This window comes from Schistocerca americana, chromosome X (genome assembly GCF_021461395.2).
Source record: "Schistocerca americana isolate TAMUIC-IGC-003095 chromosome X, iqSchAmer2.1, whole genome shotgun sequence".
NCBI lineage: Eukaryota > Metazoa > Arthropoda > Insecta > Orthoptera > Acrididae > Schistocerca > Schistocerca americana.
The window spans coordinates 142,818,864-142,832,259 of NC_060130.1; the positions used below are offsets into that span (position 1 = coordinate 142,818,864).

A 13,396-nucleotide genomic window follows, 5' to 3' on the forward strand; every position below is an offset into this window, starting at 1 on the left:
TCATAAAAAAATTTCAAGACAGAAAGTGTGTGTGATGTTGTCAATTTAGAGTGCTCCACTTATTGAAGAGTGGCTTGGAAGTATTTGAAGTAAATCAGATTCAGTGTAACCCTTGAGTTGTCAGTGGCCAGTGTCCTGGTTCTAGCTCAAGGTATTATTAATTTCTATCAGGATGCACATATTTTTGGGCATTTTAATGACTTTTCTAGAAAGCAGTACAGTATTTTTTGTACAATGCAAGTAACCTTTCTTTTTTTTCGGGGGGGGGGGGGGGGGGGGAGCAGGGAGCTTTGTAGGAAACCTAATTTCAAATACTGATACAAATTTTCTGTGGAATATATTGAACTTCACATTAGGATCTCCTTCAATATATATACCTCAACTTATTCTTAAAACATTCTGTTCTGGTCTCATTAATAAGTGTCAGTGCTTTGTACACCTCACAGCCGTAAGATGCTACATTGTCTATTGTCATTAATTGTGCACCATGATGAGACAGCCCATTAACAACAGGGTACATATTAATCGTTTCAGCTTGAGCACTGTCTATAAAAATGTTATCAATCAGGCTCCTGCTATACTGCTGCACATAAGTTGGAAAATTCACTGCTGAAACAGCCAAATAATGATTCCAGTTCATTTTTCCTGTCAGAATCTTTTATGAAATCTACACTGAAATCTCACAAACTACTACCTGTTTCTTCTTATCTGACAGGTAGCTCAGTAATACACCTAGATTTTTCATAAATAGCTGAAAGCTTCTTACAGAGGATCTGTAGACTGTTACAATTACAAGAGAAGTTATCTGCAGTAAAAACTCACAAGCATGTGCTTTTAGGTCCTAATCTAAACAAAGACTGCTTTTTCCAATATCTTTGACTTTTTGTCCAACTTTTCTATGTGCTACAACACCTTTTGTCTTGTTAATTCTACACAAAAAATTTTAAGTCTATAATCCATGATGTTTGACTTTTTTATCCCTGTGGTTACATGGTGCTGAGATAGGCACTTAGCATCTATCACTTCAGAATTTTCCACACCTGCTAGAGACACAAGAAACTCATATACCTTTTTTTTCAGCTACCTAATGCTATGATGAAACAAATTAATTTTACTTTTCTGGAAACTGTTATGTACATAATGGTCCTGTTTTGTCCTAGTGTCTTAGTCTATTTGAAGACTGTCTGTCTATAGTCCGACTAACCTAAAAAAATTGCTCTCTGACTCCAGTAATGGCAGGGATTTTGCCTTTTGTGCTTATGGATGCCCTTACACTTTCTGCACTCTGCAGTTCCCCCTCCTGTTCAAGCACAGGTCACTACTTATGACCAGGAAAAACTACTAAGGAGTGTTAGATTGGTGCCCACATGAAGGAAGAGAGATGTGACATCAAATCTGATCAGGAAGTCACTGTTGCCCAGACACAGGTTTTGAGCACTTTAAAAAATGTCTTTGAGTGCTTGACATAGTGAGGGCAATGACCCATGAGAGACTTCAGCAACCTTGCAAGTTTTTGACAGTACCACGCACAGGGAAAATTTATTTTTCACTGTGGACATAAATAGTGCTCCTTGCTTATGCATTTTTGTAAGACCATTAAGCAGTAGCAGTGTCAGTTCTTGTGGGAACAGCATTTTGACAATTCCTTGTCTAAGCCTGAGCTGGTGAGGAGTGAGATGGTCTTCCATGTCACAGCTGGTGAAGAATCCTTTCTCACTTGCTTGTAAGCCAGGTTTTACATCAATGCCCCAATCTTCCACCAGTAGTCAAGTGATGTAGCACCACAGTTGCACTGTCTTCATCTGTTGCTAGGTTAACCATGGCTTTCTTCTCAAAAAGAGCCAAGTGCTCTCTCACAGAGATGTTAGTCTTTGGCATTTTAACTTTGTTGAGGACTTTTTTACATGTCATCTTTCTTACCTCTTCAGCAGCACCAGAGGGGAACCTATGAATAGCTTTCTTGATGCTGCTTATGCTCTCATGCTTAAGTAATGCTCTTATAACTGGAGCAAAGTAGAGGCTTTTGAACAGCATTAATTTTATCACTTCATTTAGTTCCTTATGCATTAAATTGACAGCCGTCCTCAAATTCTGAGTGCCAATATTTTTCATGTGATCTTCAGATAGTTTCAGGTAGTTATTGGAACTTTTTGCACTGTTTTACAGCAGTTTTTAGTTATATGAACTTGTAACACTGTTTCACAGTAGTTTACCTACTCCCACTAGCAGGGCAAGATTCTGGAGGCAGGTGCAAGTGACAGATGAGCAAAGTTCATACTTTTTTTTACCAAAGTCTTGCTTGTTAATGCAGATATGCTCTCACACTTCATTCAGAGATATTCATGAGAATGCAGCTTTTCCACTCATTAATACTTCTTGGGTTATCAGCTGAGTGGTTCTGGGACTATTTTTAAAGAGGAAATGAAATGATGATCATGGCGATTAGGAGAACTGTTTCATCTAAGTTCTTCATGGAATGTGATGATAAGATAAATTCATCAAGAATATTCCCATTTGAGAGTGTTGCAGGCAGCAGACAGAGTAGACAGAAAACATCTTCACATTCTCGCTACTGTGAAACATCACTTCTAAAAAAGTGTTCATAGCTCTTTAAGTATGCATTTTAGAGTCAATGTTAAATGGGAAATTTTTTCTTGTTTTGGTCCATACTACCTTTTCCCAAAATATGGAAAGTAAAGAGTTTGTGCTAGAAGAAATTTGTTTCACAGTATTGAAGATGAAGAATTGCTCATAGCTCTTAAGATATGCATACTGACCATTCCTCCTGGCACATCCTGTAGACACTACAAGTTTCTAAATAAAATTCACCTATCAAATATCATAAAATGTTGGGAAGAAACACATTAGATTTCTTTGAAAAGTAACTTTTCTATCTGTTGACCCTACAGCATAATTAGTCAGTTCATTGAAAATTTTTCAGTTTGCTATGTGGTACTGTAGATAAGGTTATTATTACTCATTCTGATCTGCGACAAATTATGTACAGTAACTTTTATAAGAGAATATACACACTATGTACCAGCATTGAAAATTATTAACATCATTATGGAAGAACAGTGATCATGTTTAATAAACAACATGTTTAATAAACAGCAGTCCATAGCACAATAAATTTTTATTTTTAGTTCTGGCTGTTGGTTTCAGTCTGTAAGACCATTCTCAGAGCATAAGGGGCTGCTGCACAGAGCTGCTGTGTAGTACCAACCGGTACGTGTCACAAATTGGATATTTTTGAACCAATCATTTATTTTCTTTTCTTACCATGGTTCCATACCTCAGACGGTAAAAATAGAACCCATATGGATGGATCACTTTGTTGTCTGTCTGTCTGTCTGTTAAGATCACGTTTTCTCAGCAATAAGTAGAGGTATCAAGTTGAAATTCATGTAAGGTGCTAAGGTCTACAGTCCATTGGTGGCACGAAAAATTTAAGCTTCTAAGCCAATGCAGCCAAAAAATGCACCCATGTATGTCAAATATATTGATACTCACTAACTCCTTCATCAAAACGTATAGATGAAATATTTACTTGTTGGGTCTGGTGGTCTAGCATGCCTCAAAACAGAGGTCACAGGATCAAATCTTGGTTGGGCCACAGAGTTTTTAGTCTTTGTTTTAACCTAGCCTTCACTGTCAGTGATATGAGGAGTCACCAGAAACAGCACATGGTTCAGATCCCAATTTAAACTGCAGGCTCCTTTCCCTGGTTGGATAACTGGCGTAAGTTAGAGGTATGCAAGTCACTAAAGTGAGGTCCATTAGAAAGACTTGCACCAGGCCACTGTGCCACATGAAATTGTTACCTATGTACATAATTAAGTTTGTACGAAATCCTCAGAGCATATGTCCCACTTGCACTTGTCCACTTTTTTTTAAGCTTTCACACATTTGATAAACATTACTGCTGGACAAAACATGTTTCTATCAACATTGTAAACACAGTACCTGTTGCAGAAAGGCAGTTAAAATGTTGGTGTGGTTTATGTAAGATGTATTACAAAGTGGTTCAAAGTTTGTATTTCCCCTTATAAAAGTAGCATACTACTTTCTTTAGTGGCAGTTAACTCAGGGAGACAAGAATTACTTTGTATGTCATATAAGGAAAATTTTACCTACGTGAAAGGTTCAGATGGATCTTTCTTACTTTCTTTCTCTTCATTTGAGAGAGGCAACCATTTGAAATGCAGACTCCAATCAAAACCTGCAAAACATGTTGCAGTACGTTATTTAATGACAGTGGGAAATTAAAACACATTTGGCAACAATTGCTTACCTCCTTTCAGTTGTGATGAAGAAGAGTGGTATTCAAATGTGTCTTGGTTTATCACATCAATGACAGGACTAGCAACTAGCAGAGGATTCTGTAAAGAGAGAAATCTCCACAATTACAGCTAATAATAACATAATTTCTTTAGTATACATTTCAGAAACACAGTATAAATTTAAGAAGTGTAAGTTTTTAAACTTTTGACATAGTTTTAAGCATTCATTCAGCTGAACCAAATTTCAGGGTCATCTCTAATGACATCATCATTGAAGGAACATTAAGCCATAAAGTTTCTTCTTTTTATGTCCAAAGGGCAGAGCCAGTTGTATTGTAGTAGCATAATCCTTTTTTCTTCAGAAACATTGTCCAACCGGTGTGGCCGAGCGGTTCTAGGTGCTTCAGTTTGGAACCACGTGACCGCTACAGTTGCAGGTTCGAATCCTGCCTCGGGCATGGATGTGTACGATGTCCTTAGGTTAGTTAGGTTTAAGTAGTTCTAAGTTCTAGGGGACTGATGACCTCAGAAGTTAAGTCCCATAGTGCTCAGAGCCATTTGAATCATTTGAGAAACATTGGCATTGTTACTCTGTATTGTAACCTGTTAAGAAAGAAGAATATTTTAAGGCTATTTCCTCCCATAATTTTGTCCTGCATTTTAGCAAGGGCATACCAAGTTTCAGAAAAAGTAAAGAGGCACAAAAATAGGAAAATTTTATTGCGAAAGGTATAATGAATAATTGAAACAAAAACTTCCTCTCCTTTTCTCTAAACGTACTTTACACATATAAAATTTTGATAATACTTTTCATCTAAGTATTTTTTCTCTTAAAACATGAACAACTCTTATCCATCTTCCGCTTACTGTCTGATATGTATAGAAAATGATGCTGTGCAGTATATAAGAAGATCTGAGTGCAATATAGGTATCCTCTAGGGTTATTTCTTCATTAATGATAAAGATGCCTGACTTCATACCTCTTGTAACTAAATTAGAGTGTTGTCATGTAATATGATCTGAAATATGACCTCCAATTAGCCAATTTGAGTACTAACCATTGGAACAAGTTCTGTCATACCAATCTGTTTTCAAGCAGTCATGTTTGACATATAGATCCTGATGACTACTTTTTGTGAAGAATCCTGTGTTAAATACCAATCTCTCTGCAGTGCATTATTGGACAGTTGTTCATTGGGATCAAGTCTTCACATCATGATGGTGCTCATGCTAAATTTTATTCTCTCTCCATTTCATTATCACATTTTTTTCCACAATGTCAAAGACATAACACTTTGCTTAACATACAATCATTCACAATACACAGTTACTCATTTCACACATGATATGGTAGGGTCAAAGTAAGACTAATGGCAAGCCATCTTTACTTTGGTTTTGCTGAGAGAGCAGTGTAAGATTTATGAACTATACAAAGACATATGAAGGTACATCAATTTTTTGATAAAGGGTGGGCATGGTACTCATAGATATGACAACTGGAAAATAAGACATACATAATTATAGCCAGTCATTAAACTCTTTAAATTCATTTAGTGTTTAAAATGAGGGTATGATTCTTTTATCCAGGAATTATTAACATGCAGTATATAGTTTGTACAACATTGTTTACAAGTGTGGAATAGCCTATTGAGCCACTATTAAATTCATAATTTCCTTAGATGAATAACATTTGAAATAACCAGAATTAAGGCATCAAAAAATGAGGAATTGGAAAAAGAAGTATTATTTTGCGGCCATTTTTAAATAAGGGATGGAAGGTAGATTAAGACTTAATATCCTCTGGACAATGAGCACCATTAGAGGCAAAGTACATTCCTGATACTTGTTAACTCCAAGAAAGAACATTCTCCAAATACATAGCTATGATTTCAGTCTTTTTAGGCACCTATCTGCCACTCAGTGTTTGAACTATACAGCGAATGGTTTTCTTTACTCTTTCCATTTTTAATATATACATTTGTTAGTCAAAATGTATTTCAGAGACCAGACTTCATCTTCAGATGGCAGTCTAGGACTACAGTTCAACAGTAATGCTCCCACAAACACATGGTTTTGAAGACATGCTGTATAAACTCTTGCTGTTTTGGCCCAAAGTGCAAACAGAGCAAAACTACAGCAAGTATTCAGAACATGCATATTTAAGCTATAAATTGAAAATTATTGTGCTTTTCATTTCAAAATTTGCGTTACTTTAAAACATCTAATTGCTCTGTAATATCTTCTTTAGTTTGTGCTCCACAGATCTAATAAATATACCACTAAAATCTGCTAACATGCCAACACTATACATGTATTGTATTCCATGTATTGTATACTATATTTTTATGCAATGCATTTTAACTATTTACAAAATCAATTTGTATGTTTTAAAAGTTATGCAGTTGTTTTCTGACTAGGCTTTTCATAAGAAGACAGGTGGTTAATAGTTGTTAAGCCTGAAAGTTTTAAAGTACTATGACACATTGTTTTTACAGGATGTATTATTTAGTTTTATTTAACAATTATATGATTTATTGTAACATTCTAATTAATGTTGTGGTATATTGTAGATTAAATTGTATGTAATTTAATAACAAATTACGTCAGTGGTGAACATATGGATTTCAGTGTCAGTCATCATGCACGCTGGTAGTTCTGACAAATATGTAGAGGAAGCCTTCAACAGATTCATCAAAATTATCTCTTAAACCTTTAACGTCTATTGCTCAAAGATTGAAAAACAATATAGAATTAAAGAAGAAGACCCAGGCACTGACACAGAACTAATGGTATACATCTAACTTATAGAAACTAAGGCTCTTGGTAATTCTTTGCTATGAAAAAGTAAAAAAGTGGTAATGTGGACAAAACCACTTATAACAACCTCAAAGGATATTATAGATCACAAATTGGAATAGCCAACTCTAGAGAAAATGAACATTACATTGAAAAATGAAATAATATATGCAAGCCAGCATAAAAGCACAGTTGGGTACAGATTGTAAAGAAATCATAAGTACTGTCAGTCTCACAGCACATGAATTTAATCCATTTTTTGTCAAGGCAGCAAACCTGACTACAGCCCCAACTTCTGGTCAGTATATTTCTGGTTCAATGTATGCTCCTAATCTAGACCCCATTTTTGGCAATCAGTTTCTTCAAAATTGTGCAAATACTGGGCCAACTTTCAAGTGGACACAAATAGAAGTATGTGATGTGGTTAAAACAATTAAAAAACTAGAAAATTCAAAATCTCAGAACATTTATAGCTTATCAAATTTTGTGATTAAAAATAGTGGATCTCATATAAACTCATCTTTTTACATTAATAAACTGGATGTATGCCAGTAGCCATTTTCCAGAGCTTCCAAAAAGAACAGTTGTCATCTATATTCATGAAAAGGGCAACAAAATATGCACAAATAATTATCGTCCAATTTCACTGTCAGTTATCCTTTTCAAAATAAGAGAATACTGAGTACAACAGGAAATTTGCAGACATTTTTCTGGAAACAATGTTTTGACTCAATCTCAATATGGTTTTAGGTCTAAATTATCCACAATGAAAGCAGTTAAAGGCATCATTTCTTTTATACAAACCTCACTTCAATCAAAGTTATCCGCTGAAGCCATTCTAGTTGACCTAAGGAAGGTATTTGATTTGGTGAAGCATACAGGGCTACTGGAGAAACTGGTGTTATGAAGTCAAACACTTAGAATTTTCCATCATAAGCACCTATCTCAATGTGACAGGAAACAAACTGTAGTTTAGAACAACCAAAAGTCCCAATACTTAGAGGTAACTCAAGGTGTTCCTCAGGGTTCTATGCTTGGCCCCTTACTGTTTATAATATTTGTGAATGATCTTCCTTGTCACATGCTCACTAAATCTGTAGCTTATGCTGATGACACATCATTCATTAGCTCTGGGAAAGACATAAAAAATGAAACAGAAAAACAACGAGTACCTTAACTTGTCTATTATGGTTCAAAACCAATGAGCTATCCATCAACTATGAAAAGACATTGAACACCACTTTCAGCTTATTTAGCAGTGAAACTGAGTGCTCAGCTGTTAAGCTACTTGGTATATACCCTGACTGCAAATTAACTTGGGACAAACAGACAGACCACTCATGCAGAAAGCTCTCACATGTTACCTTTTTAGTGACTAAACTACAGACATGTGTAACAAAACCTCTGTTACGTAACTTTTATTATGTCTTTTGTTCACTGCCACCTGCAATATGGTATCCTTTTATGAGGTAATTCTGCAGGTTTCATAGAATGAGATTTTTACGATGCAGCGGAGTGTGCGTTGATATGAAACTTCCTGGCAGATTAAAACTGTGTGGCAGACCGAGACTCGAACTTGGGACCTTTGCCTTTCGCAGGCAGAGCACTTGCCCAGTCTTGAGTTTGAGTCTCAGTCTGGCACACAGTTTTATACTGTCAGGAAGTTTCAATTCTGCAGGTGTCCAAAAAATTTTCATCTGGCAAAAAAAAAAAAAAAAAAAAAAGACTATCAAGTCTATTTCTGAAGTTACAAAATCTAAAATATCCTGCATAGCACTTTTTAAATACTTAAAAGCATTGATAGTCCCAACAATTTATATATATACTGTTGCCTACTAAAGATTAAAGAAAACTTAAACAATTACATCTTGGGAAAAGCTGTACATCAACATAAAGCTTGGGAGCTGAAACTAATAGACTTCCACAAAACTATATTAAAGAAAACAGTCTACTTATGAATATTTGGGTATAAAATTATTTAATACCTTATCTTTACAGGTGCATAATGACTCAATTAATGATTTTAAAACAAAAACTCAAAAATTGTTGGAAAAAAGGCTTTCTACAATATTTCAGAATTTCAAAACTGTTCTAAGGATGACCTGAGATGCTAAATTATTTCTAACTGTAAACTATTTTCTATTTATCTTAGTATGACAATAGTTTATTTGATGCTTCTGGATATTATTTTCTATGTATGGTAAATTAAGAAATTGTTCTCTAGAGTATATTTCATGTGCCTTGTATTATTATTATTATTATTATTATTATTATTATTTGTACTGTAACTATGTCAACAAAATGTATTTGCAGAATATATATAAACTCTCTATGATGATATCAGTTGCATAAAAATGCTCAGAGATGGATCAAGTTAAATAAATAAATAAAACCAACTGAGTTGTGTTTGGGGACTGGTTGATGAAAACTGACACACCAGGTAGTCTGTGACTGAATGTGAAGAGCTGCTGTCAATGATATGTAGCATCAGGGTTCTGAAATACTCTATCCTATTAAAAGTATCCACACGCATCTATGTAATGAGTAATTGACTACTACATGTCATGAGAGGCAGCCCAATGGTATAAAAGGAGGTGGTGAGTATTGTGTTGTCAGTAGAGAAGCAGTAACAGTAGAATGGGTCCATCAGTAGAGCTCATTGATTTAATACAAGAACCAGAGTAACAAATTCATCAGGGACACTTGAAACCTTCTAAAGCTGCTCAAGTCGACTGTTCACAATGTGATTGTGAAGTGGAAATGTGAAGGAAAAACCACAGCTAAACCAAGACCAGGCAGACCTCACGTACTGATGAACTAGAACTGTCAAGTATTGTGAAGGGTGGTTGTAAAATATCTCATTGAATCAGCAGAAGAGAGCAATCATGAGTTCCAAGGTGCTACCATCAAGCCAGCTAGCACAATGTGTAGGAAGCTGAGGAAGATGTGCAATCGTTGATCAGCTCCTTATAAACCACACATTTCTGCAGTCAGTATTGAGTGACGCTTGAGATGGTGTAAAGACCAACATCATTGGACAGAGGATGACTGAAAATGAATTATTTGGAGTGAAAAATCTTGCTATACTGTGTGGCAATCCAATGGAAGGATTTAGTTTGGCGAAAGCCTGGAGAAAGTTACTTGCCATCATATGTAATCCTAACAGTGAAGTACAGAGGGAGTGGTGTTATGTTATGGGGGCATGTTTCATGGTCAGGGTGTTGTACCTTTATTGTGCTTATGAAAATGTTAGGTATGGAAGGATATGAACACATTTATCATAAAGTAAATGGAAACAATTATTATTTGTATCAGAATGGCAATGCAGTTTCTCATAAAGCAGGTTCTGTGAGGCAATTATTTGTGGACAGTGACATTCCTGAAATGGACTGTTGTGCCCGGAGTCCTGACCTGAACCCAAATGGAACACCTTTGGGATAAGCCAGAATTTCGACTTTGCTCCAAAGCCAGGGGTCAAACATTACTTCCTTCTCTGGTTGTGGCTCTTGAGGAAGAATGGGCTGCCATTCCTCCACAGACATTCAGACATCTTATTGAAAGTGCTTCCAGGTTATTTCAAGCCACTGTAAAGGTGAACGGTGGAACTCCCCATATTAATGTCCATTAACAGGTGTCCAGATACTTTTTATTTATTTATTTATTGATAATATGTGGTACAATGTAGATGATAATGGACTTCACTCTAGTTACTACAGAGGGCAGTTTTCTATACTTCTACATGTTAATGTATTACAAGAGTTACAGATCTATACATTTATTGTGGTTCAAGTATTCACTTACTGAGCAGAAGCAGTAGTAATGTAGATATTCTCTAATTGATCTTTCAAAAGCATTAATATTTGGCATAGATTTTATATCATTTGGCAACTTGTTGAATAGTTTTATTCCCATGTAGCATGTACCTTCCTGATAGTGTATATTACACTTGTGTTTGTAGAGTCACTTGCCTCTATATGTTTAAATGTGTGTGAGTTCTTAAGGGACCAAACTGCAGAGGTCATCAGTCCCTAGACTTACACACTAATGAAACTAACTTAAACTAACCTATGCTAAGAACAACACACATACCAATGCCCAAGGGAGGACTTGAACCTCCGGCGGGAGGGGCCACGCAGTCAGTGACATGGTGCCTCTAAATGCGCACCCACACCGCGCGGCTCACTTGCCTCTATAGCATTAACTAGATACTCGCACTATTCATCCACGAGACTCAGAGGGCCATAGACATGGGTTCCCAGGTAGATGCCATGTTTCTTGACTTCCACAAGGCATTTGATACAGTTCCCCACAGTCGATTAATGAACAAAGTAAGAGCATATGGACTATCAGACCAATTGTGTGATAGGATTGCAGAGTTCCTAGATAACAGAACACAGCATGTCATTCTCTATGGAGAGAAGTCTTCCAAAGTAAGAGTGATTTCAGGTGTGCTGCAGGGGAGTGTCATAGGACCGTTGCTATTCACAATATATATAAATGACCTTGTGGATAACATCGGAAGTTCACTGAGGCTTTTTGCGGATGATGCTGTAGTATATCGAGAGGTAGTAATAATGAAAAATTGTACTGAAATGCAGGAGGATCTGCAACGAATTGACACATGGTTCAGGGAATGGCAATTGAATCTCAATGTAGCCAAATGTAATGTGCTGCAAATACTGAAATGCAGGAGGATCTGAAATGAATTGACACATGGTTCAGGGAATGGCAATTGAATCTCAATGTAGCCAAGTGTAATGTGCTGCAAATACATAGAAAGAAAGATCCTTTATCATTTAGCTACAATATAGCAGGTCAGCAACTGGAAGCAGTTAATTCCATAAATTATCTGGGAGTAGGCATTAGGAATGATTTAAAATGGAATGACCATATAAAATTAATTGCTGGTAAAGCAGATGCCAGACTGAGATTCATTAGAAGGATCCTAAGGAAATGCAGTCCAAAAACAAAGGAAGTAGGTTACAGTACACTTGTTCACCCACTGCTTGAATACTGCTCACCTGTGTGGGATCTGTACCAGATAGGGTTGATAGAAGAGATAGAGAAGATCCAAAGGAGAGCAGTGCACTTCGTTACAGGATCATTTAGTAATAGCGAAAGCATTATGGAGATGATAGATGATTTTCAGGCTATTGGGAGAAACATGCACACACACACACACACACACACACACACACACACACACACACACACACACACACACACACATGCACACAGCTGTCTCCCTACAGTGTTCTCAGTCAACTGCCAGCTCTTTCCTGGACCATGGAGTGTGTACTGGGTGAGATGGGGTTGCAGGATGGAGCAAGGTGAAGGGTGGAGAGAGGCAGGAGGCACGGAGAGGGTTGGAGGCAAGTGTCTAGCAGCTTGTAGGAGAGAGAGGAGCTGCCTGTGGGCTAGGTAGTGGTGCAGCTGGAGGGGTCAGGTGACAGACAGCTGGGCATGAGATTTCACTGACTAGAGCATGAGATGACAGCACACAACTAGCTGACACAAAATGGGTGGGAGTACTGGGACAGGGGATGGAGTGTGTACATGCACACACACACACACACACACACACACACACACACACACACTATTGGGTGAGGGTTGTGGGGGGGGGGGGGCAGGTTTAGGCCATGGAGGTTACGGGAGCGAAGAAGGATGTGCTGTAAGGATAGCTCCCATCTGTGCAGCTCAGAAAAGCTGGTGGTAGTGAAGAGGCTCCAGATGGCATTGGTTGTGAAGCATCCATTGAACTCTTGCATGTTGTGCTCTGCTGCATGTTGCCCCAATGGGTGAGCTGCCTCATTTTTCGCACCAGTTTGATGGTAGCCATTCATTCTGATTGACAGATGGTTGGTTGTCATACCAACATGAAATGCTGTGCAGTGGCTGTAGCAGAGCTGGTATATAACATGGCTGCTTTCACATGTGGCCTGGCCTCTGATGGGGTAGAATAAGCCTGTGACAGGACTGGACAAATAGAACATCTGCAAATGTTGTTCTGAAAAAACAGCTTCCTGGAATGCTAAATCTGACAAATCCTACATGCCATGATAACAGCACAACTCACAGACAAAGAAGAAGAATGAGAAAAGGAATAAGTCATAGGCACTTGCACTTTATTGGGGTAATTGGACAGATCCTTAGAAAACACTCCATTAAGATGGTTTTCCACCGGCTGACTAAATCTGGGGCACTATAAGTGAGTGTAATGGACACTCTCACACTGTGTAAGGCTGGGGTATATCAGATACCTGACAATGTGGGAAGAAGCATATCGATATAGGTATATATGTCTAATGGCCAAA

General features: G+C 37.3%; 1 protein-coding gene across 1 annotated transcript in view; it reads right to left on the bottom strand.

The window, feature by feature from the left end:
• Window positions 1-13,396, bottom strand: part of LOC124556526 (polypeptide N-acetylgalactosaminyltransferase 16-like) — a 582,211-nt gene that overhangs the window by 69,266 nt on the left and 499,549 nt on the right. The window contains exons 7-8 of the mRNA XM_047130482.1: window positions 4,295-4,382; window positions 4,138-4,222 (exon numbers count right to left, since the gene is read on the bottom strand). Coding sequence (XP_046986438.1) covers window positions 4,138-4,222; window positions 4,295-4,382 — 173 coding nt within the window. The remainder of the gene's footprint in view (window positions 1-4,137; window positions 4,223-4,294; window positions 4,383-13,396) is intronic.